This window comes from Rissa tridactyla, chromosome 5 (assembly GCF_028500815.1).
Source record: "Rissa tridactyla isolate bRisTri1 chromosome 5, bRisTri1.patW.cur.20221130, whole genome shotgun sequence".
NCBI classification, from domain to species: domain Eukaryota; kingdom Metazoa; phylum Chordata; class Aves; order Charadriiformes; family Laridae; genus Rissa; species Rissa tridactyla.
The window spans coordinates 82,174,532-82,200,623 of record NC_071470.1 but is presented as its reverse complement, the minus strand read 5'-3'; the positions used below and the strand labels follow the sequence as shown (position 1 = coordinate 82,200,623).

Genomic DNA, 26,092 nt, shown 5'->3' with positions numbered 1-26,092 from the left:
CAAAGTTGTGGCTCTTTACTCACGAATCTAACCAAGTCCCGACTGTTTGCACCAGCTGCAGCTCTGCCACCGTCCCATCTGCCGCCGCGAACAAGGTAAACGCGGTGCCTCCCAATGAAACATCCAACTCCCGCATAGGATCCGCTGAGCCCGGATCTGAACCTGGACCCCACTGGGACTGCGAGCTGCAAACCCAGATGCGCGCAGCGCTCAGCTTACCTGCAAATTAAATGTCTGCGCTCATTTTATCCCAATGGAGGAGAAACCCATAGGCAAACACCTCCTTCCTGGCTCCTATCGCTGATTCAAAATGATCAAGAACACAAAATTTACACCAATTGAACTCAAAGCCAGTTTAAGCACGGGGCGAGGGGTGCAGCACCTTAAAGAAATCCACTGGAAGAATAAGTTCAATGGATGAAAATTCAGGGTTGAGCTGTGGCCACCGTCTTACATTATGGAATATTATTTTGCTTATACCAAATAATCACACATAAAAAAAAAAAAGGCAGGCATTTTAAATCTTAAGCTTATGAACCATAAGCACAAATGAGATCAAATTAAGAAAATCTGCCTGTAACCACTTCTAAATTATTTTTCAATCACCAAATAATTATTTTTGCATTTTTATAGCACTGTCCTTGAAAGACAACACACGTACTCAGTAATTGGGCTGCTCTTGGGGAGTTGTAGAGTTGCCTTTAAGCACAGAAAAAGATGAAAAATGAGCAAAATGCGATGGAAAGGGCAGAGCAGGAGCTGCTGCCACAGCGGCTCAGCAGAGCAACGCTCAGAGAAAGCCCCGGGAGGCTGCCAGACCCACACTCCAGGGCTTGACACAGAAGCAGCTTTTGGGTTTTTACTTTCTTTTTACCTTAAAAGAAATTAGAAGGCATGTTAAAAATCATATGTCAAAACCAGTACTAAAATAAAGAAATGTTTTTTCTGGAAACCTTTGGCTTGAAGGAAGAGACACCCGAGTACCCGATTCCTTCAGTGGACGAACCGAGCAGCAATTATCCACGAGGTATTTGTTAATATCTGTACGATAAAAGAAACGTTGCCCAAACAGCTTGCAATCAGACCAGCAGGGAGAAGGTTTCAGAGTCAGGTTGGAGAACTTGACCAAACCGAGTCCCAGCAGAACCTGTCCTGTGTACACGGCTGGGCAATGCTTTCATTAAGGCTATAAATAAAGAGAAGAAAAACCTTTCGTTAGACGGGTGGCTGCCAGCAAGACGGAGACACGCCGTTGTGAATCCCTTCGCAGCATTTCTGTGTCAAAAACAGTTTGGCAAATTAGAGAAACTGCCTAGAAGAAAAACCAGCTACATTCTGTGAGGCCGAATTTGCCAGACACCGCAGGAAGGACGAAGCAGCTGCGCCCTTCCAGTGGAGGGAGCTGGGCGGTAACAACACCCTCAGAACGAATCACACACTGACAGAGCGTCGCCAGCCCTTTGCTGACAATTAAAGTCCGAGTTCGTGCTCGTGTGTCGGGGGTACAAGCACAACCTCAGATAAAACAGAATCAGGAGCTGTGTCACACACGGGTCACGGTTCCATTTTCCCCACCTCTGCTAAGGACTTTGCCGGAGCATTGGGAGAAATCTCGGGTACCTGGAGAGCATTTCAGTGAAAAGAGAACAAGGGTAACAGTCAACGATCCAGAAAACACGAAAAAGAAAGCTAAAATAGATTGGGAGTGCCTGGTATCATGAGCAAGGCTGCAGGGACTTGGAAATCTTCATATGCCAAAAAACACTGATCCCAGGGCAAACAGCAGCCAGTGGGTGCCTGGGAAGGGGAACAAAACACCAGGATCATGCATCGGGGCAAGGTGGGGAGCTGCCGGAGACACACGGACACACAACAGGCTGCACCCGAGCAGCCGCGCTGACTCCAGTGCCAAACCAAGGGCTGGGGGGGCACCACGGGCTTCTCTCCGCACGGGGTTTTCTCAGGAGTTTGTGTTCCGATTAAGATCGGTCTGCTGGAATTTGGGGGGTGATTTGGGTTTCCAGCTGTTTTTAGAAACCCTGTGCTGAGGTGAGATTTTTCTCCTGGGGGAGGTGGGCAGCACAAGCTCAGGTGAGATCCGTACTCCAATTCCTGTCTCTGTGGTCCATGGCTTGGGCTCTGAACTCAAATGCAACCCCCCTTTCCTCTGTCTCCTCTGTTTTCCATTGCTGTGTAACATTGAATACCCGATAATGATTTGGAATAAATTCTTCCCCTGTTCGTGGCTGTATTTGTCTGAAACAACTCATTTCAACGAGCACGGGGCTCACAAGAACCAAGGCCACGGCAGGCACCGCTTGATTCCAGTAGCCCTTAAACCCAGCAGACTCCGGGCCCCCGTGCCAGGCTCCATACTTCTTTTCCAGCATCTTTCAGCCCCAGTTCAGCAGGACAAGTGAAATAAAAACAATTCAAGGATTTAACATCAGGTGGTGGCAAAAAATGGCTCAGTTTAGGAATTGTGTACATAAAGGTACTTGAAAACATTTCCTTTACCATACGGTCTGTGCGTTGCTTTGTCTTTTTATCACAGCCCAAAGAATTCTATTTCATATTGCAATATTTTCACACTGCACCTTCAGACATTTTACACAACAGAATGTTACAGAAACAGCCTCTTCTGCGTAAAAATACTTACCATTTCCTAGTGGGCCCAGAGCAGCTCCTTTCCCTGCTCGTGAACTTGAGCCACCTCAACATGGCGTTGTGAAAGGCTTCTGGGTTCCTTACAGCCGCTGAAGCAGAAGGCGGCCACCAGCGCAGCGCGGGGTCTGTTCCAGTCCCAGCGCAGCCCCATCCCCCAGTGCCCCCCCAGCCCCAGCCTGGGCACTCCCTGCTCCTGCTTCAAGGAGCTTCGATCCGCGCCCCTGAGGCACCTCTTATTTAACACCACACGCCTTCACTGCCCAGTTACTTTCTGCCCTCCGTGCTCCCTCACCCATAATTATTTTCCCTGGGCAGGATTATAACAGACCATACATTAAAATAAACCCCTTGCCCCAACCACAATAGCTTCAATTAGCACATTGACTTCTCATTTTTAATTACCATCCAAGTAACATCATCTCGGGGAACGGAAAGCTTTTCACATTCGATTTATTCCACTTGATTTCCAGGCAATATTTTCTGCACGTTGATTTCCCCCCTGTCACGGTGTTTATCTTGTCACCTGCCTAAGCCAAAGGTAGCCGGGGCGAGACGCAGATACCATGTAAAGATGACGAACTAATACAGGAGGGCAACTAATGGTGCACGATTTGGATTTTATTTACATCTCTACAATTTGAGCTTCAATATTCAGCAGGCCTGAAGCAGACAGGACCCGACAGGTGGCTACTGCACGCTGCGCTGGGGCCACTGTCCCAAAACAGCCCCCGCGGGAAGGGCCAGCCCGGCCCCGCCGGGGCTGCTATGCTCCAGCCCTCGCTGGACGCTCCTCATTTCCCTCTGCACACAGAAACCGCAGGAAACAACACCAAATCATTCCTCCAACAATCACCAGTGCCCAGGTGTCTCCCAGGACCCACTCGAGCAGACGCAGCAGGATTTAGTGAGAGCTCTGACTCCGCAGCTCTGGAGGTATTTCGGAGCAAGATCTAACGCTAGCTCAAAGCCGAAGGAAGCTGGGCGCCGAGCAATGCAGAGCAAGTGAGATTTCAGGTCTCTCGCACAGGTATTTAAGGTAAGTGATAGGCCTAACTGCAATCTTAGATACAGAAATACTTCTTGCCACTTACCTCTACTGAAGAGCTTCCTCCTAATAGAATTCAACATTTCTCTAATAGAAGGAAAACCATATACTTAATTTTAGTATTTTCTGAATGATTAACACATTGGTTATTGCAATATTTTTCTTATATGCTAGACTTTCGGTAATAGTTTGTAAATTTGTAGGTTTTAAAGCCTTGTGCTCTTCACAGGTGGTTTTTTTTCCCTATCCTAAGTTTCAAGCAAGATTCAGCATCTGTCTTTTGAGGGATCCGGTGCCTTTCCGTAGGTGGTGCCCAGCTTGGATTCCAAGGGCTGGAGAGGAGTGGGTTCAGCTTGGGCTGTGTAATTATCACGAGAAACTTCAGCTCTTTGAACCCCCCCGGGCTTTATGCGCTCTCCAGTCCTGGCACCTTCAAGCAAACGTCCCGACCTCCCTTGGGCCAAGGCGGGCCGCGGGGTATTCGCAGCAGCCCCTTCTCATCAAACTGTCGTCTCCGTTTTCTTAACGGTTCGGCTCCGAAGGTGCTGGCGTATCAAACTCTTCTCTTTCAGGTACCTGAGACGAAGAGAGAGACGAAGAGAGAGAGAATGCATGTAAGTAACAGAGAATCCTGCAAAACTTGAACCCAAATTCTACTGTGCTAGTTGAATGCCTGAAAAACGTCTGAAGGAAAGTTTTTCTGATAGAAAATGGCAATTGCTATTTATTTTTTTTCTTCACATTTCCCCACCACTTCAATCCAGAGTGATTATCAGATGGTCATTTGGTAACAGATACACAGCTGGTACAGACTCTCACGGCTCTTGACCTCAGGACTCAAATTTCTATGTTCAGAAATAGCGGAGTGTTTCTACCTTGTACCCGTTTGTGCATTTTGAGCTGCTGTCAGAACTCGCCATTTATCACAACCGACATTTTACGGGGACATTAAGAATGTGGCGTATGTAGTCGGTATTTACTCGGGATTCTTCAACAGCAGCAGCTCATCTGGGCAAGCAGCATATAGAAGGGTTATAAATCCCACCTGGTTTCACTGACATAATCCCAGCGTGTTCTACCTCCACTTCGTTACACCAACGCATTCACCTCTTGAGCCAACCTGTAACTGTGAATACTCTCCTGGACTCAAAGGGACCCCCCTCATGTTACTGCTCTTCACCTTGCAATTGTCTGTTGAATCTCCTGTTCTTCTTCTTCATTTATTCTGTGCAGAATTGACTCCAAAAAGGGAAGATGAAATTGAATATACTGAGCAACCTGCCACAGAGACAAGAAATGCCCATTAGCGAGAAATGCCAACTGGGAAAAATACTGCGAATCATTAGAATTGCCGATATACGTACATCACTGCTAATCTCTTCCACATCCCTGTCCATCAGAAAAAACTTGGCAACCTTCTCCGAGGGCCCCTGCAAGAGCCTGTGCAGTAAGGGAACGTCTCCACTCCTCAGCTGCTTCTTTTCTGGGATTGGAAAGAAACGTCGTGGTGCACAGAACACACAACAGTGCCTCCAGATACCTCACACCATCAGAAGTCTTTTTTCTGTCTAGAGCTCCTGTGTTTGACTGACGGGCAATTATTAGAGACCTAACAAGTCCCCCCGGCACATTTGCAGAAGGATGTGGCACCTCACACGATGCATTTTGAAAGAAATCGGTAGATGCAACACAAATAAGTTGCAATTCTGGTGAACAAGGAAGCATGTAGGAGACTCAGCCCAGGCCCATCAGCTCAACCACGATTTCCTAAAGCAAAACCTTTATACTTCTCAAAAATCATTTCAACTTCACAACTTGACATGTACGGTATTTGCCCCCCAGTTCTCTCCCACTCTTTCAGCTCTTCCTTTCAATAAACATAAAAATCTCTTTTTTCCTGAAGGAACAGAGTAGACACTCTGTTGCAGAACTAAACACTTTCCACTGAAAAATCAGTTTCAACTAGGCATCTGTGACTCAGGACTGCCATCCCAACCTGGCAGTTAAAACATCCCACAGCGCTCCCAGCGGGAGCCCGGCATCCCCCGGGTGCAGTGCGGCTGCGCAGAGCAAGAGTCAGCGCAGAAAGGCATCTTAAACATGGCCTTTAACTACAGGACGAACGGAGGCCTGCTCAGCTGAACCAGCCATGTGGCAGCACGCTGAAAGCGCCCAGAACACAAGCGTTCGGTTTTTGCCCTCCATCAGAACATACCACATGTCTAAGGGGTCTCCTGAAAAGCTCCACTGCCCCACTGAGCCCCCGCTGTCTGAACAGGATGGATGCCCGCCATGAATCCCGTCACTCCCAGGGAAGCGATCCACACTTACCTCCGGAGGCATGGATAATGTAGAGTGCAAATTCGTGTGGGCTGTTCTCTATCTGTGACACACAAACAGAAAAAGTCTCCTCAGACTGACCGGTACTCGGTAGCAGCAGAGCTAATTCCGCAAGAGCAAAGCCTCTAGAGAAGTCGAGTGGAGAATGATAAAAAACTGTACAGTAAGAAGCTATGTAGAATAAAGATACTGGAGAAGCACACAGCAGCAATGGTAAATATGTTTCTGACTAGGTATAATCATAAGTTAATGGCAGATGGTACCAAAGAAACTCCAAGGAAAAAAAAGTAGTTTCAGACAGCATGGCACTGCTGTGGAGCACTAGTTTTAACTCTGACTCCGTAGAGCTTTCTGTGTGCCTGGATCAAACAGGACGTGTGTCCCAGCCCCCAGGCCAGGAGAGAATTCCCGTTTGTTTGCAGCAAAGCCCGGTTGCTCCTGCCGGTCGCTAGAGGGAAGCCCGGCCATGGCCATGAACCCAACTGCCTCTCCCTGCGCTGGGACGTGCTGGGAGCGCAGCAGCGTTCCCCTGCCGTGCGGGAGCTCAGGGAGAAGCCGTTCTGCAGTTCTTCCTCCCCTGCACACCCCGTACACCTTCTCTAGACTCAAACAGCCCTGAGACATTCGTGAAATAATGCCAACCTGTTCCTTAAAAAAGGCCTGTGTGGATTTTTTCCATGCTCCATCCTATGCACTGTCCCCTCCCGGGTGCCTCCTGTCCTTCACACAACGCTGGTGTGACACGGAGTTAGCATTCCTGCAACACAGCTGCAGCTGCTGCTGCAAACACGCAGCGTTACCTTAAACTTCCGAAGCAATTGTTCTATCACTTGTCTCGTTCTCATCTGGCTGTTTATTCTTATTTTGGTTTCGGATCCAAAAGCTGGAGTAAAAACTGATGTCTAGGGACAAAAACAGCAGGGAAACGGCATGAGCATAGGACTGCTGTGCCCAATGGCTGGCACTCAGAGGGGATAAGCCAGCCCAGCTCGGGGACACGGCACGCTGCCAGGTGTCTGCCACCACTGCCCCAAAGCAAAGGGTGTCCTCAGAAGAGCAGCCCCGGTCGGGGTTGAGCCCAAATCCTGGTGACAGGCTGGACCGATGGGCTGAGACCAATGGTATGAGGTTCAACAAGGCCAAATGCCGGGTCCTGCACTTGGGTCACAACAACCCCATGCAGCGCTACAGGATTGGGGCAGAGTGGCTCGAAAGCAGCTTGACAGAAAAGGACTTGGGAGTGTTGGTTGATAGCCGGCTGAATATGAGCCAGCAGTGTGCCCAGGTGGCCAAGAAGGCCAACAGCATCCTAGCCTATATCAGGAACAGTGTGGTGAGGCGGACTAGGGAAGTGATCATCCCCCTGTACTCGGCACTGGTGAGGCCCCACCTCGAGTACTGCGTTCAGTTTTGGGCCCCTTGCTACAAGAGGGACATTGAAGTGTTGGAGCGTGTCCAGAGAAGGGCTACAAAGCTGGTGAGGGGTCTGGAGGACAAACCTTATGAAGAACGACTGAGGGAGCTGGGGTTGTTTAGCCTGGAGAAGAGGAGGCTGAGGGGAGACCTTATCACCCTCTACAGCTACCTGAAAGGAGGTTGTAGAGAGATGGGGGCTGACCTCTTCTCCCTGGTGACAAGTGATAGGACGAGGGGAAACGGGTTCAAGTTACGTCAGGGGAGGTTTAGATTGGATATTAGGAAACATTTTTTCACTGAAAGGGTTATTAAACATTGGAATAGGCTGCCCAGGGAGGTGGTGGATTCACCATCCCTGGAGGTGTTTAAAAAAAGGGTAGATGGGGCACTTAGGGACATGGTTTAGAAGTGGCTCTTGTCAGGGTAGGCTAAAGGTTGGACTCGATCTTTAAGGTCCCTTCCAACCTCAACAATTCTATGATTCTATGACACTGGCCTGGCCACGCAGGGGGCCGGTGGGGAGCCCCCCCTCGGCTACAGGGGTGTGGGGGAGGCCAGAAGCTCACCCCACATGACCTGTCCCAGCACCCAACCTCAGGGGATGAAAGGCAAACACAAACATTCCTACCTCGTAGTTGTAGAAGTGGCCATTAATCGAAAACCTGTGAGTTTCCACTTCTGTCCTGGCTATCATGCGCAGCCTGGTCCCCTTGGGCACGTCCGCGGCGCGGCTGCCGGCCCGTGGCAGGGTAGCGCAGTTGTGGTCCTGCTCGCTGACGGGCTTCAGAGTGCAGCTCTCGTAACATGAATGACCTGCGCAAAACAAAACCACATCAGCGTATTGCACAGCTGCTCTCCCCTCCTTGCCAGCACCCCCACAGGAAGAAGGTTCTCCGTGCAGGGATTTATATTTTTAATCATTTTTTGGGTGGGTGGGAGGAGTGGGAGAGGAGAGGGCACGGGCGTATGACGAAGAGCAGCAGGCTGTCTGCAGAGGCCACAGTTTGCTGTTTTGGTCGCCCTTTGGGAAGGATTCCTTGGCGAAAGCACAGCCCATTAGCACTGGCCATCTGCAAAGTCAACGTGCACAGCAATGTTTTCCCTAACCAGTGATACAGGAGTGCTTCACCAGCACGTAATGCATGTTGAACAGACAGAAAAAGATTTCCCTTCCCTGGTAGGGAAGGCCTAATGCGTCAGATTATTTGTGCACAGTCCCAGAACACAGAACGTTTAGCTAACGTAAAAGCACCAACGCTCACCTTTCTCGAGGTCTGGCTTTTCTTCAGTAGATTTCAGTGTCTCCCCACTAATATGATGTAGGTCATCAAATTCTCCCCAGCGCGTCATTCCCCTGAAATGCCAAGCACACATTTCTAGTTGATTACTCCTCATTAACTCAGTGATTTCAATTTCTCCTGTAGCCAGGCTTTATGTAATACATTCCTATCCCCGTTCAAAACTTCGCAGAACACGACGACAGGCTTCAATGTGGTATACAGTCAGTAACTTCAGTTTATGTCATAATAAAATGAATTAGTAAAACGTGGTATGACTAGGGATGCCAAAATGTAACATAATACTATTTAGACCTTGTTGAACAACAACCATGATGTCCCTTAAATAATTTGCGGTAGTTTATCTATTTTATAGCAATGCCCTGGGTTAATCATGTGGAGGGTACCAGGCAGGCGTATAGAAAACACACATATTGTGGTTTCAACAGTCACAGGGTGCACCATGTCAGTTACACAGACATAAAAGATGAAGTTCCCACACAAACCCCCGGCGCTACCCAACCCCCTGCTGTACGAGAGCAGGGAATTCAGCCCAGCCTGTTTTAAAACCCAACTTTCTTTATGCCACTATTTCCACAAGTCATTGCATAAACTCTCCAGCAGAAAGTCTTTGGCCAGTTACTGCTCTGACTGAGAATAAACCAGTTTGCAGGAAAAAATATTAAAAAAATCATTTCCTACATATATTCAAAACAATATACAACTAACTCCAATGAACACGCCAAGCGACGCTCTCAGTTGTGTTCCGTGCATTTAAAAAGTTCATTTAAGATCAAACAGTGAAGCTGCTGTGCATACCTTACAGCATGTCAGGGCAGCTCCGCATGGCTGTGATCATGAATTAACATTTACTTTAAGATTCAGATCTCCACCAGTCATAAGTTTTTGCAAGAAATAAAAGGCAAAGCACAACTAACTGCCGGAGTGGAGCCTATCCCACTGGCCACACACAGCCCGTACCAGCAGAGGTGGCCAAGGGAACGAGAGAACCAGATTTGCCTCAGACTCGAGTTCTTGGCTGGTTTCTCCTGGCCAGAGACAGGGAGCAAGACTGTCCCTGACTTTACTGGAACTCCATGGCTGCAACAGCGGTAGCATTAAATCGACAAATCAAACATGTACCACATGCAATCTAAGACAACAGAAAATTAAGAACATGAGCTCTGAAATACAGAATTTATCAGGGAGCCATTCAGGGTAAGTATTGGCTCAGCCTCCATATTACACATCACTCGGCTTCAGCTCATCAGATACAATTCCGAATTCACCGACCAAGGCCTGGGAAATAGCTTTCAAAACAGAAAGAAGAAACACTCAAAGAACCTACATCAGTTTTTAAAGATATGGCCAATCCAGCAGGAGTCAGATCAGCACAAGGTGCTCCGATACAAGACGTCGCAGGCAGCGGCCTGAAGGAGCAGCTGATTCGTCTGTATTTATGAGGGGTTCTAATACCACATCTTGCACACAGCCAGTCTTCGTTCCTTGGCTTCAACTCTGCCCCGAGAAGCCACGGTGTCCCACTTGGAGTGCCCAGGAAGGTAACATGCCATAGACAATCACTCAGCACCAATCTACCAGCTTTTTGCTTCACGCTGGAGAACGTGCATGACACAGGTCTTTTGGGGGCTACCACCATTATTAGGTGGATGGACATACATGGGGGGGTGTACGTTTTTATATATACATTTCCATACATAGAGACAAGAGCAGCCTCCTCTACCTTCCCAACTGTTCTTCAGCTGAAAGCCAAAGATGCCACCAAGATGCATCTTTCTGCCCAGCTGCAGCTGCTGAAAGACCACAGCAGTTAGAGCACCCCCGGGCAAGCAGCCACCACAGCCTTTGGGCAACCGGGGATAAACAGCCAGCCACGGCCATTGCAGCCACCCACATGGGCTGTCTTGACATACTGGCCTGCCTCCTCCTTCGGGACGTTAATATCTTACCTTTTGCCAGGGAACAAACCCACGTTCTCTGTTGACTTCAGGGTTACAAAAGAGGGTATCTGCTTCTCATCCTGAATTTTTAATCGGATAGGATGCCGGACTCCCCAAAATATTGACAAGATTCCTTCAATAAATGGTTTGCTTCCTTCTCGCTGGAGAAAAAAAAAAAGGACTAAGGAGTGCTGCATAATAATTGAGTAATAATAATCAAGTAATAATAATTGATTTCCCCTCAGAGTCACAGGAATACATTGAAATTGCCGAGGCTTAACACAGCCCCGAAACAGGTCACCTAGAGAGGCTGCGTCATCTCCGTATGTAAGATATTTCCAAAACAGGTAGCTAAAGCTGCAGCTGACCTGGTCTTGTGTCAGCATTAGCTTGACTTTGACCAGGAGGTTTTCCAACCAATGCGTCCCTAATTCCATACAATTACACATCAAATGCTATTTGTTCTACTTGGATGACCAGCTCTTCTGAAACCAGTGTGCTAAGAAGGTGCTAAAGGGGAAGACCAGCTGCTGGCAAAGGGGGAAGGTGCAGTTCATGGTCCTTGTTGATGCAGGGCGCTGCATCAGTCCAAACCCCCTTATCAGTCCCCATTCTTGCCGACACAGAACTCCGTCACTGCAGAATGGGCTGGGACAGAGCAGTGGGGACTGCCCAGAATTGCTCTGATGGCCTTTTGGGTCTTGATAGCAGCAAAACCAGCTTGTGAAGGAGAAGGAAGTTCAGACCTCTAAAGCAGGGACTCTGGTAGGAGACACGATTCATGTTTTAGGCCCCTCCGGTCTCCAAGAGGATGTGTTCCTGGGGCCACGCATACGAGCATTTTCTCTGCACTAAAGGGTCACGCTTGAGCAGAGAGCAGCCACCTCTTCTCACAGCACTTGACTCCAGCACTTGCTGTGGCAGTTTTATTACAGTGATATATTCCATCTAATATACTGACACAGAACTGGTATCCCACGTGGTTCAGTCTGCCACATTAAACATCACCCATTAGTGCTTTTCCTACTATTATGTTGTGCTTTTGGGTTTATTTTTACACGATCCTTACCTGATTGTGTGTCAGTTGGAGATTTTCTTGATCAGAATAGTAAGAGTTGTAAGTCTTCAGAAGAGAAGTGAGCTGCTCCCTAGAACAAAAGATCACAATGAAAAGAATCATTTTTAAGCCTCTCGATCACTGTAAAATCCAGGTACTAAGTAGCAGGGTACCAGCCTGTATCTGTGTACAGGTTCGTTAATGATTAACGCATCATTTTCTTTGAGTAAAATCTTGTCAGGATTCTGGGTTGCTCACAGGTTGCTTCTGTAGAGACCTGATACACAGAGGAAATTAATTAGGCATGGCCTGATGTGACGTTAACACTGCCCCAGAACTTGTACTTTGGACTCGTGTTGTAGTCATGAGGGGGAAGCAAACAGGATCAACACTCCCATGCACCAACGTGGCCGATGAGTTGAGTTAGCTTACACTGTGTTTTCCCTGCATGCTGGTTTTCATTGGGTTTTCATGTGTTTTCAGATACTCTTATTACTTCAGAATTTCTACAGTAAGCCTAGACAAAACATTTCAGTTTCCTTCTGCTTGAAACCTAACAGCTTTGCACTAAATCTTTGCTTGGAGGAGAAAGGATGGAGATGAAGAGAACCTCTGCCAACAAGCGAGGATTATAATCGGGCCCATCGTCTCAGGTTTCAAACAAAAATTCATGATGCAGTTAAAAAGCAGCATAGCATTGCGCTTTGAATTGACTGCGTCGAGGGAGGAAGGCAGCGAGAGGCACACTGCTGCTAACGATGGTTAAAACTTACTATTTAAGAACCACCACCAGACGCAACTACACCTGTCTCCATCCTTGATAAACTCACAGCACTGCAGGAGAAGAGCGTTTCAGAAAAAGTTTCAAATTTGGTGGCATCTCAAAATAACCAAATTAAAGCTACCACACACCCATTTACTAGGCCACAGCCGCCACCTCCTGCCTTTGGCAACTTTGTCTGGCAAGAACAAACTTTAGCTATGGGATTTTAACTAGGTGATTTCCAAACCTCCCGGGGAATGTCAGCAGAGACGGGGCCACTCAGCACCCCGAGACCCCAGCAGGGGCACAGCCAGCACTTCGCAGCTCAGGCTCAGGAGGACCGAAAAAAAGACAGAATTAAGTGAAATGTATTTCAGGAACATCAAGAGTGAAAGGCTCTTCCCCACACCGAGAAAGCAATTTCCACCAGCAGAGATAATTAAGCATGGGCAACAATTGCAAGGAAGCACACACATTCTTCCTCACAGACCATCTTTAAACACCTACTGAGCTGACTATCAAGACGGGTTAACGTACGGTCTTGCAGTGGTGAGTGAAGACACCACGTTTGTTTCCAAATGGTGCCTATTATTTCCTTGTTTTTGCCTAGCATGAGATACTACAACAGCTCAACCACAGGCAAAACAGGCAGCATTTGCAAGCTCTTCTCACACTAAGTTCCACAGAGCCCTAGCCCTACCAAAACTGTTCAAGACTCATGTACCATCAGAAGTTCTATTACAATGACACCAATTTCAGTAAAAACCCCAAAAAAACAAAAGGAAAACCCTACCCCAAATCCAAGAATTGGATTCTAGCACCGTCACTGAAAAACCAAATCACACATAGGAATAATGCTCAGTAGAAATTAAGTTTCACTATTTCAGCAGTCAAGAGTTCACCACGAACATCAAAGAAACCACATGGGAGGTGCAGGAATACATGGATCCAGAGCATACGCACAGTTTTACACTCCACCTTCTGAGAGAGGAACTTTAGAGCACAGCCGTGGGGCATCGGAAACCCTGGCATGAATAGTGGCAGCAGAACTTTAAACCGTTGTGTCACAACACACCCACGTCCCAGAAGGCGAGGGCATTATCAGTGGTGACAGCGGCACCCTCACCAGAGATGACAAACCCGAGAGTGATCTCTCCCTGAGCAGCAGGATCAGCTTGTCCATCACCGCAGTGCAGAAGGATACGTGCAGGGGTGAAACGGGTGCTATTTCAGAGCATCTCTCTGATCAGGTTGTGACTCAATTTACTCAGACTTCTGTTCAAAGGGCTGCACAGCTGACTGCGTAAACTTGAAAAATAACCAAGTCAGTGTTGCTCGGAGGGAGCAGGGAGGGCAGCAAACGTGGATTTGCTGTATGCAGTGTGCGAGCGAAAAGCTTTCCCTGGCATAACCTATCCCTCCCTTGCTCCACTTAACCAGAATTCAGCTGTGTCCTGATGCTTGGGGAGCCTTTTCCCATGATGAGAAGGGAAAAGATTTACTCAGCGGGTAACATTAGGACAAGGGCCGCACCACTAAACTCAACAAGGTTAACTGCATTCCTGTCTGAAACTCTGCTTGTAAATTATTTATGTTGTTAACTTACTGCAACTCCCCCCCAAATATTTTTAAAGTGTCTTAATCAACAAAGTGCTGGGGTCCAAACCAGCATTTTCAAGACTTCCTTCAGCTCCGCTCTTAAATCCTGGTAATACAGGCGGTGAACGCCTCTCTCTGCATCGTGTTGGAATAGCTCCTTCCACGTCCTTCGCGCCTCCTGAGCTATGAGGGATTGTATTCAGGTCATCCCACCAAAAGGCAAAGTTTTAATAGACTTAGATATGAATCACGTAGAAGCAAAAGTTTGCTCATGCTGGCTAAAGGTAAGCAAGATTAAGCACGTCCTGGCCTCATACACAGGCAAAATCCAGATGCAATCTAAGATTAACACACAAGTAGGAGACACCTCATTTAGTTTGACGGGTGTTGTGACAGACCTGCTGGTCCTGCTTGCGAGGGGCTTCTAACATAAGTCTTTTTATACTTTGCAGCCTAATACCTTTGGCAATCATTTTATTGACAGCTGTTACTTTGCAAGCTTTTTCCAGGTAGGAAACTGGGGAGATCAGTTCCCTGCAGAGAGATTAGGAATACATAAGGACTCGGGTCACGCTCTGAGGCCCATCTATTCCCCTTAGTCCGTGTTGGCTGCAAAGGCAACTAAAATCGCAGGCTAGAAGCACTAAGTGCTGTGCTAAGGGCTGTCTCCGAGGCAGACTCAGTTTCTCAGAGCAAGCTCTGAAGACTTGCAGTTGGTTTCTTGCCTTGTCTAGGAAAACTTCCCATTAACGTGCAGAGAAGTTTGCACAAATAAATCTTTTGGGTTTTAGTCTCGCATCAGTGTGGCCAAAGATGACGAACCACACAAGCCATTAGAAAAGCCCCGAGGGAGAGATTTAACAGCAGGTCTCACTGACTTGTTTGTCCTTATGTAGCCGAGAGACATAAGAAAAAAAAATTAGAAAATTTTTCTTCTTTTATCCTCAGAAAGCAGTAACACGTGCACCAACCTACCAGTTGCAGGAGGAGTCTCAGCGTTGCACATCTTCGCTACAAAGGCCCAAAGACCACCCTAACCAAAGGCAGATGGCCACCTCTGCAGAGCTATGCTGACAGAAAATCATCAGCTCTGTTGTGTTGCAAGACAGTTCCTCACAGCTCGCCTTTGTGACAACAGCCAAAAGCAGCCAGTCGTGGAAGCCAGAGCCAAGTAACTGGTAGAACAACTTAGAGACAAACTCCAAAAAGGTAACATTTACTGCAGATTCACCACTTTGTCCAGTAATGAAGGCTGTAAGGTCCAGCGCCCCAGTGGTAAACCACAACAAAGCCCAGATGGTGTTCACTCAAAACACTGACCCAGGACAATTCACCTGTGTCCTCTCCTCTCCTGAGCCCTACACACTTCTCCACAGATATCTATGGCACTTATGCTTAAAGACGCAATAGTTCAGCCAGCCAAATAATCCCACACGTTTTGGTCAGCCTTTTGATCCCGCCATTGTGCAACTCCCCAGCAGCAGGCTTGCCTTGTCAGCAGGACCTGCATGATACAACCGAAAGAGGAGTAACGTAACAGCAGATTCAAGGTGTAGATGAGGGACAATACTCTGAAAATTGCATTGGAAGCAATGAATGTATTGCAGCTTGAATGTATGCAGACTGTGTTAGTGATATTTGAAATGCTTATTCGGGTTTTTTTTGCAAGGTAAAAAAAAACAACACACAAACTTGAACAGTACTTGAAACCGTGACACTGATGCAGAGGTGTCTCAACCAGGATCCCCATTTCACCACTGGAACAGGTAAATATATAGGGGAATAAAACCCCAGAGACACTGGTTCATCTGGAACATTTCCAAATGCTTTTGTATGCCAAGTATATGAAAGTTCACACAGATTAATTACCTCTGACACAAAACCACTACGTCCGAAATTAGTAGCAGTACAAAAGGAACAGCTCTTCAGGGAAGGAGAGGGACGCATTTATTACCTGTGTGCTCTGGGCAAAGCTCTGACGCCCTTCCTTAGAAAGGGAGAAATCAACAGTTCTGTTCAAGCCACATATCAAAGTATCAGGATTCAGATGCAAATACCTATTTGCAGCACGAGAAATCCTATCACAGGCCCCATCCCCGGGGGGAATTAACCACTAGCTGCTTCCCACAGGAACAGCAAGAGGGATGGAAATGAAGTGAGAGAAGAGCCCCCTCTTCCAGCTCCTGTGCTCTGGACAACAAGGGGAAAATCAATGCCCTGAAAAAGGCATGGAGCTCTACGCCAGGAGGCTCAGGGTTTATGGCAGCATCAGGAAAAATTCCTACCAGCAGATTTAACTGTGGAAAAGCAGCCTACGAAATAGAGTTTGACTGCAATTCCAAGCTTTTTACAAGTAGGTTAAAGAACCCCTTTCGCTCTCCACAGGAAAGAGCTGGCAGCCCCATAGGTCCTTCTGCAAAGAAACCCTGCCATCCGGGACTAGAGGCCAGACCCCGTGCCTCGAACAAAGACCAAAAGGTTTAATGCTCTGTTCTGTGAAATCCATATAAACAGTAACTTTGTTCTGTATACACGTTGCAGAAAGCAAGTGGCAGGAACTGCTGCTGCTACAGGCTCAGCTCTCTACGAGATGAGATCCCCTGGTTATGAATAAATATGGAGTAACTTGAATGAAAGCATCAAAGTCATAAACAATTTCGTTAATAATTTACCTGGTTATGAACTTCTCCTCATTGATGGAAACAGAAGGCAGATGCTGTGCTTTCATAGTCACTTTCTTCATTTATTCAGAAGAGATGAATCTAAGCAAAAGGTTAAAAAATCATTATATCCACTAATGCCACTAAGAAAGACTAGATGGCAAACACAACAACAAAGCCTTAGTTTGCCAAGTGAAACAGGCTCAGACACTCAAGCTAAGGGCTAACTACACCATATTTTGACTACTTTATATTTAGCTCTAATACCCAAGTATTTCCCACTCCTAGTAAAAAAGCCATAAGCCATTCCCACCAAGGATATCACAGTACCTTAAATCCCAAGTACTACATATACCAGGACTTTCCAAGTAGTTTTTAGATACTCTACAACTCCATGATTATGCTTCACTTGTTAGTACACTGCGACTGCAACCCATTTACTGGTTGGGATTCATTTGTTAATTATGGATAGAGCATTGCCCAGGGTCACCAAAAAAAAAAAAAAAAAAAAAGAGTGACTCAGCAAACCACCCTAAACCAGGTTCATAAAACTAGACAGGAGAAGAAGCGTTGATCCTCACCAGAGTCCTGCAGCACACAAAGAAAGCAGCTGAGATATTAAAGAGAGAACAAGGCTATAATTAAAGTGATGTAGCAATATAATTTACAGATCACCACGTAGTGATTCCAGCATGTTATGTAGGCAACGAGCCAGACCCACGAGACTCCAACAATGCATTCTTCAATAAGTTTAATTATGGAGTCTTGGCTGCTTCCATTCCCCCTCAGGTACTAGAAGAAAAGGCAGACTGAGGAAAGTAAGAGAAGAGACTCAGACTCAAGACTGACAACTGATACTGCACTGGAAAAAACTTAGTCTCAGCCCAAGTGGCATCACACAGATGGGTAGAAAAAAATGAATCCCGTGGAAAGCAGTAAAATCTCCAAGGACTGCACTGAAAGTTGATTATTACACTTTTATTTCTCTCTCTCACTTCGGCATGACGACCAAGGAACGTTCCTAACAGCACTTGACGTCCATCCTCCCTTAGGCGAGGAGATTGACTCCAGTCTGATTTCAGACTGCATGGGACAGACCCTGGTCACAGACATCTGAAAAGCAGTTTATTGTCTACAGTACTGACAGGTAGCCTTCAGAAATCTCTTTAGAAAAGAAGTTCAAGCTTGAAAAGATCAGGGCTAGCTAGCGAGTTAGCGCCTAGCTTCTGCGCAAGTGATCCTTCACTACCGGGATTCTTTTTTAGCAGAAGTTGCATAAAGTTTCCACATAGATGAACAACTTCTAAAAAAATGTATGTGGACAAAAGAGAAGTTTTACATAAAAATACATTATCTTCAACCTACAAAGCATATAGGAAGTTATTTCACAACCTCTAAAACCAGAGCACACTACCAAAATAAGCTCTACGTGAGCAGCTGGGCTTCCTAACAGAGCTGGATCAGCAGCGCACCGCGAAGAGCAGGAAGGATCCCACATACCCATTGTCCTTTGGGTGACATCCATCGAGGTAAAAAACATACCTGAAAGCCAAATAGGCCCAGGGACTTCTGTACAGACATGAGTTTGTACAGGAGGAGGAGATGGCGGTACGGCAGTATAACAGCGGTGTTTCTTTGCCTCCGAGTTCAGTAACCATTGGCCACACCTTGAAATCTGCGCTGATGTGATTTACTAATACCTCTGACTGAATCCTCTGTCCATGCCAATGGAATTGCAAAACAATTTCAAAAGCCGCAGAGGAGTTTATGTACATTGGCACCCGAATAACTGGATGCACGCTTAAGCTCCCTCCCATCTGTCAGGAAACAACACGTTAGGAAGAGCAGATAGCCAAGTCACCACTGTTAAACGTAGCGCAGCGACTCTGGCAAGCTCCAGCACCGCTTCACTGCTCGTGGTTGAATTCTCTTCAATATAATTTGACCTTAAAATGTTTCATGTGAAAGAAAAAGCTGATCTCTACAGATTCAGAGAAGTGATCTTTACGCAAAAAAAAAAAAAAAAAGATTACCAGTGGACTACCTGTTTTGTTATACAGTGAATGGCTCTTACTAAATTCTTTGCCTTAAAAACCTTGAGCATATCTTAAATCAGCCGGACGCCATTAAAATGCTGACAACAAAAACTGGAGCAGTAGCTGGTGATGGGAACAATTCTTCACCAACACCTCCCCCTTCCCTCTCCCTGGCTGCCCACGCGCCTGGACAAAGACTGGCCTTTTCTCCTACAGCTGCCACAGAAGCACAAAAAATGCTTGTTACATTTTCCTCAGTTGTGTCCAGCTCTGCTTATCAGGCTGGTACAAAACACTCCCACCCTGCCAGCTCACCCCAGAGATAACACACTTCCCCGTGGACCCTTCCCATCAGCCCATACCGGCTACGCAATCTCGCAGCCCGTACTTTTAGTTAACCGGGACACCTGCAGGTTGGGACCACCCAGTGACTTCCCCAGCACAACTCTGTGACACCCCAAATGACAGTATATTTACACTGGCGCTCCAGAAGTCCACAAAGCTGGCACATTTCCTATCACCTCCCAGTATTTTATTGTTTCCCATGTCACTTCCTTGTAGCTCTTTTGAGGAACCAAAGAGGAGAAGAGGAGAAGCATGGTTTTTCCATTGTTCCCTTTGATTTGAACTAATACGTGCTAATTTCCTAGCTCTCCCAACAGCACATGGTAGTGGCCATCTACTCAAAGCTGCCTCCTGACTGGTTTGGTGTCTTCAGCATGACGCTAAACTGGACTGGAACCACAGCCTTCTCTCGGGCAGGCAAGACCTTGGAAGCTGGACCTCGGCTGGACTGACCTCCTGGCTGAAACTTAAGCAAGACGACACTCGGTGCTTGGAGGAAGACTGACTGATGCCTAAAGGACTTTTGGAAGGGAAGAAAAGAAACAGAAGGGCAAGACAGGAGTAAATCACAAGTGGGGCAAACGCAAAATAAGCAGCTCTAGAGGGAGACTGCAACTATTGGAGAGGTCTGGGAAAAGGAAAAGGGGAAAAAGAAGAGCACTGCACGAGCCCAAAGCTGCGAGAGATCAATAGCCACATCAGGGCACAAGACAAATCTAGCAGAAGTAGCGAGCTTTACTTTTCTGTAAGATTTATATTTTACTTGAAATGGGGTTTGGTTTTTTGTTTGTTTGTTGGTTGGTTGTCCCCCCCCCAAGAAAAAGTCAAAGTGTTAGTGGAGAGGCAGATGACAGGACTTGCTTAATTTTATGAAGCAGAGTGATTTTTAAGTTATTTGCTTAAGGGGACAGCACAGGGACAGGCCGGCGCAGCAATGACAAAGCAAAGGTAAGAGCAAAAGGCCAGGCAGATTTTTACACACGGATGAAAGCAGGCAACTGTAGAGGAGGGCTGGAAGGAGAGGGACGCTCAGCACCTGGACTTGAGCCAAGCAGGAGCAGCACAGCAGCATTTTTATTTGTATGTAACAGCCTGGATGTGCCTTTTGGCGCATCCATGTAACATTAAGGTGGGGACAGCAGAGTGAGCAGTGTGCTACCCAGAGCTCCTACCAGCAGTAGGAAAAACTAAAACCCCAAACCTGCCCCAAAATTTCCAGTTATTTTCGCCCAGTGCTTCCCAGAGCTGTTCCAAAGACACAGCAAGCCAGGATGGGGTGAAGCTTCTCAGTTTCTCATACAGAAGCAACAAGGCTTAGCTGCCTATTGAATTAGCTATTGCCAATTTACACAGCTGATATTTTGTACAGCACAAAGAGCTTCGGCACAACAGCACAGGTACCTGAGGCATTTGCTAAACTTGGAAGCGTCTGGTGTTTAGCAAAATTTTGGACCGTTATCTGTTACTATAAAAATGAGTTTAGGATTTATTCACATGCATAAGAAACTCAGGATCAGCAGAATAATTTTACTGGTCTTTACCCAGACAGACACTGTAGTTGTATGAGCCTTCACGCTGGGTTTCTCTTTGGTGATTTCGTTTGGGTTTGTACGTTAGATGTGCTACCACCAAAGCAACTGTCTAATCCGGAGGAAGTACTCATTGCAAACACTTGCATTTTCCCCACTGCAAACAAGGGGGCTTTTTTCTTTGTCTTGCAGACTTCTTTACACTTCATTTTAAAAATTAACTGCTCCAGTACAGAGCAGTAACAGCACGACTTGGATACAAAACACAGCGTCACCCCTCTGCTCAGGCAGGTGCAGAATGGGCTTTGATTGCCGAAACCAAAAGCAAGTCGGTATTTATCTGTGAATATGGCCCCTTCACTCTCCGAGTCACAGAGATACACAAGCTCCCTTCACACAAACAACGATGACAGAGCAGGGCTTGCACCAAATGTATTTCAGACAGTGAGGGATGCATTACTATGAAAAGAAGTTACTTTCTATTTCAGGTCACTTAGACAGCTTTTACCCGCCAAAAAGAACAGACAAGGTCACCGACATAACCTTTTAAATCACGCCGGCACTGAATGAAGGGCAGCGGAGGCTCATGCCCACGTACACACAGAGCAGCAGCACTACCTATTATCTGCCCACTTTAGTCACAACCCACTCACCCAAAGCCACCTTGAGATTTAGGAACTACTTTGACGAGGGTTTCTGACCGAATATGTCTCCTTCCCTCCGGCACCCTAATTACCCGAAAGGAATGTGACTGCAGTTGTGGTGGCTGCGAAGGACCTCGCTTTCTACTGACACGGCAGGTTACACGGCAAGCAGGGGAGCAGCTCCGGCTTGCCATTCCCCTCACCTGTACAGCTCAGCAGAGACGGAGAAGCAGAGGAGGAGTTTCACGTACCTTTCACTGAGCCCTGGACGAGGCATGACAGCATGGCACTGGCTGACAGCTACTTCATGGAACCCACAGAGCTGTTAATTACTCTTTGCCTTAAACTGGGAGTGCTGGAAGCCCAGGACACTCCCCGCATTTCGGTGCATGTCGGGAATATTTACCTACCCACTTTCCTTCCTCCAAGCGGCTGAGAGGAGCGCTCCCTTAGTCACGGTTACACCTACGGGGAGGCTCCAGTTAACACTTTAATCACTAACTTTATAATGAGAGGCAACCTGCTGACTCTTAGTAATTATTTGCTGACAGGACGCGCCCTGAAACATCCTGTGCTGAAAGCACTGTTATGCTTTAACCTTTTCTCTTGTCTGTTTTCTAATCTAGAGGGTTAGGACATTTTTCCTTCTCCAGATACTCACTGGAGTTTAGGGGAATAACCAAGACATACAATCAGATCATGCCTAAATATGAATATATGGATTTATAACATTATGACAAAAATTCTGACAATGCAACTTGTTCACTTAATTACATACAGCTGTATATTCAATTTCTTGCTTAACTGTCTAATAGACTTATGAATATTATTCATTGGGCAAGAGAGAAGGCATTGCTGCTTAGCCTAATTGCTCAGTAGCTAATTGTATAAGCAGATGTTTAAGCTGTAAAAAAACATATGAACCACACATACCTTCCAAGTTTCTCCTGTTTGCCCATCCATTTATAGCAAGCAATTTATTCACATGATTAACCCTAAAACTGGAAGTTATTGGGCCACAGAGAGAAGAGCACGAAAAATACTGAGCCTGAATTTGCCTTTATACCCATCTTATTGTACTGTGATTTACATCAAGTTATTTCTGCTTTATATAATTTTATGTTAAGGGGAGGTAGAACAGACCCATAAATATTTGATTCCTGATCACATCGTTATCCTGTGGTGGTTTTCCTCTCAAGAGCTGGACGCATTGCTGTACGCACAACACAACATACTCGGTATTTGGGATTACAGTTTATGCTGCAGTTTCTACCTCTGCACCAAAAAAATATTTAAATAAAGCTTTCCTTGGTATATATAACATTGAGAAGCCTTTCAAACCACAGGAAGGAGTCAACATAAGAGATTTTTGCTCAGTTCTCAGAGGAGCTCCGTGCTGTGGTGGGCTTGGAGCTTCAGGCCAAGCTCAACATCTGGAGCTGCTCCATCTTTTTTGCAATTGTTTAACACAAACCCATACAACTTCCCAACCCGTTTAACACCAGAGGTTTCATTTTTCCTGTCACAGCTTCAGACGCTTGATGAGAGGGCTAGAGCAGAGAGCAGGCACAGCCTGGCACCTGCCAGCCTCTAAACCGAGATAACGTCTAATCTGTTGGTGACACTTGTGCTCCGCTGCTGCACACTCACACTGTAAAGCTCTACCATACCAGAAAGTATGGAGTATTTTTAGAACTGAAGACCACATTATTAGCTTACAATAGGGCAATCTAACGTTAACCCTTCAGTGTATCTCAAGCTCCATCCTGACTCCACAGTTTTGAGTCTTTGTCTGTTTTTTAAGATTAATTTAAATTTTTAGGGATAGCTTTTTTTAAGTTTACAAGCAAGTTTTAAAAACCCAATGCTTAAATTACTTAGATTCATGCAAAGATATCTCAGTAAGAAATTAATACAATAAAGCTGTAAAAAACCCGGATGTAGTAAAGGCGTGTAGTTCTCATTCCCAGTTAAACCAGGTGCGTTGGTTTTTACATTGGCGTGCGGAGCGTGGCTCGGGCTGGTTTCTAGTTTTCACTCTCACAGCTGCACTACTCCCACCAAAGGCCTAGTTCTGATCTCATTTCAGTCACACACAGTTACCCGGTAAGTACCACGAGCAGACCTGTCAGTGCAGACTAGGAACGGGTACCACATCACAAAAAGAAAAGATGTCTTTAGGGCCACATAGCAGAAGGAAGTTTACTGGAAATTCCAAGAAACAGAATGCTTCTGTTCCTTTCATAGTAAATACTCAATGCACAGGAAGCGTTATTTTTTTGTCTTTCATAATAGGCATAGTTTATATGCCCTGGAAGGCTAAGAACAAGTCACAACTTGGTTATATTATTTCACCTGTTAAGTAAAAGCATAATGTTTTGCTTCAAACAGGCAGGGAATGTGACAATCCTTGAGTCTTTAAAGGCTGTTTTCATTTCAGGCTCCTTGCATGATTAATATTCAAATAATTTTAAGTTAATAAATAATTGGAAGTTGGAGTTCAGCTGTTGAATAACTTGGTCTCAAATCATTAACAGATTGCTAAAGCTAGAAGAATACCTCAAACAGAAAAAACTAAGAGATTCCTGTTCTATTTTTGTAGTACACGGTCACCTGGCCATGGCAAGATCATCCAGGCATGCTGGAGCTCAGTGGAAGTGTTTTGATAAACACAACAGGATACACACGAGCTCACAACAGATTTCTGTGCTTTACAGTGAAAAGGAAAATCCCTAACACTGTTTGCAAAGAACTGTTTCTGCACAGCTTCAGATCATTAACTCCAAACACGGGAAATCCTTCTTGGACTTTCTGAGGCAGCTACTGCAGTGCAAAGGCAGAGCCTTGGCTGACAAGATCTGAAATGAACACAAAGCAAGTGATCGGTTCTTTCCTTTAGATTACACAGGTTACCAAGAGGATTGTGTTGATAATAGCAACAAATCAAGGAATTTAAAACAACTGGATTTACTCTGCAAGGGACCTCCCACTCTTTGGTAAGATTATTTTCTGTCACCACACCAAAGTGCCAAGAGCAAACCTCGTGTGCCAGGACATGTTTTGCAGACAGAACTGATAAGCATGGAAAACAGAAACTAGGAAACAGATGACAAGCCCAAATCCCTAAATATGTACTGTACGCATCCATTACACTGCCTGGTTATCTATCATGGGCCATCACCCCTCACACACACCACTGTGTGAATTTTGAAGGCCACAGTTTTTTAAGGAATAGAAGAGAAGCAGGGCTGATGTCTGCAGCAGCACATGTGCTAGAGGCTATGGTTTTTGACATCATTTAAAGAGGTGGAACTTCCCAAGTACTGACCTTTGCCTCTGTGAAAAGCCGCTTGCAGATATCACTGTCTTTATCCTCACAAGCCACTGTCAGAGGGACAGATCCTACCTAAGCATGTGAAACACCGCTAGTGACACATTGGTTAGATACGCCCATGAAGTCATCCATTTGATATCGTAGAAGCTTTATAAACCCATACAAGGATTTTCATTGCCGGGAGCTACAAAATATTACAAAGGGCAGAACCAGCTGGAACTGCCCTGTCCCAAAGAGCTACAGTCACAGCTTCTCCCTCCCATTACAGCTCAGCCAGCAGTAAAATCACAACCTCACCACACCCAGCCACCTTACACAGCACTTATAAGCCCTAATTCCTCCACACTCCAGGTCTCCAGACCCAGATTTTTCTTCAAATTCAAGGTTTTCCATAAAAGATTGCTTCCTTCAATTTCTCTCTATGTGCTGCTCTGTATCAGGGCTCCCCTGTTTTCACAGCGCAAACTCCCTGGTCCCTATTTCCTTGGAGAGCCACAATCAAAACCCTCTCACATTCCCCCAGCACAAAACCATCCTATTTGCAATACAGGATCTTTTTATGCCCCGGCCACTCCTCAAGAATGGTCAATTGAGGGACATGTGACTGTAGCACCTGACTCCCATTCCCAATATGCTAATGATTTTTCTTTAATTACTTGTTTCTTAAAGCAGCTGAGTCCTAATGTGGTCTGTCTCTTATTTTCTGTCCCTTTTAAAACACCGGTTCAGTACTCTCCACAATCAAAAGGTCATACTGGATGTAAACTAGACTTTTGAGGGAGTTTCAGATCCTAATTCTGACTCGAAGCTATTGCCATCGTTCCTTGAAGCCGCACACGCCTGCTGCAGTTGGAACTGCTCTTGCAGAACAACCAGTTATTTTCCTGTTATTTCTACGCTTGCCTTTAGATTGTGTACAAATGGGAAGGTTCGATCTGCAAAGTGTTGTAGAACTATTTGAGAAGGGACAATTGTTGTGCCAAAATTTTCCCCATTCTTCTCATTTTAAGACACCCTAAGTTGTAAAGCAAACGTCAGCAATAACTCTAATTGCAATATAATTTGCATCACAGAAATATGTATGCAAGTCTATATTTTCTCCATGATCTCAGTGAAAAAATGGGAAACGTCTCGGCTCCACTGAAGATCAGTCCTCGAGTCACATTATAAATACCTGGACTTTACACAAAAAAGCCTACCAGTAATCAGTCTGAGTTTAATTTCTAATGAACACAATGCAAATCAGACATTGTTGTCTTGCCTTTGCTGCAGTACATGGCGCTGTGTCATGAAATGATGAAGGATCTCCAGCACACGGTCTGCAGCGCTGTCTCAGCCCCGCTGAACGTGCCTGCGTTACCGAATTCAAGGGGATCTGGGAGGCTGTTTACTGACCTGCTCTCGCTGTTCCCTACCCTA

The 26,092-nt window shown here is 46.1% G+C and overlaps 1 protein-coding gene across 5 annotated transcripts; it reads right to left on the bottom strand.

The window, feature by feature from the left end:
- Positions 1-2,953: 2,953 nt before the first annotated feature.
- Positions 2,954-25,166, bottom strand: RASSF6 (Ras association domain family member 6). 5 transcript variants are annotated; one of them, XM_054203871.1, is made up of 12 exons: positions 24,989-25,166; positions 24,668-24,745; positions 16,798-16,887; positions 11,776-11,854; positions 10,716-10,867; positions 8,731-8,822; positions 8,097-8,281; positions 6,853-6,954; positions 6,044-6,095; positions 5,077-5,195; positions 4,893-4,990; positions 2,955-4,288 (listed from the first exon to the last, which is right to left on the bottom strand). In XM_054203871.1, the coding sequence occupies exons 3-12, from the start codon at positions 16,866-16,868 to the stop codon at positions 4,213-4,215; spliced, it is 1,026 nt and encodes a 341-aa protein (XP_054059846.1). In that variant the 5' UTR covers positions 16,869-16,887; positions 24,668-24,745; positions 24,989-25,166; the 3' UTR covers positions 2,955-4,212. The 5 variants fall into 5 exon arrangements, with proteins under 5 accessions (XP_054059849.1, XP_054059846.1, XP_054059847.1 ...); XM_054203872.1 differs by lacking the exons at positions 24,668-24,745; positions 24,989-25,166 and adding an exon at positions 21,750-21,774; XM_054203870.1 differs by lacking the exons at positions 24,668-24,745; positions 24,989-25,166 and adding an exon at positions 21,432-21,581.
- Between the last annotated feature and the right edge of the window lie 926 nt (positions 25,167-26,092).

Bases quoted from the DNA above. Each gene is read 5' to 3' on its own strand.
- RASSF6 (XM_054203871.1), bottom strand. From the start codon at position 16,868: ATGAAGAAAGTGACTATGAAAGCACAGCATCTGCCTTCTGTTTCCATC. The intron at 8,823-10,715 runs GTAAGATATTAA...TTGGCATTTCAG, and splicing joins GGTTTGTTCCCTGGCAAAAG to GGGAATGACGCGCTGGGGAG. The intron at 6,096-6,852 runs GTAACGCTGCGT...TGTGTGTCACAG, and splicing joins AATTGCTTCGGAAGTTTAAG to ATAGAGAACAGCCCACACGA.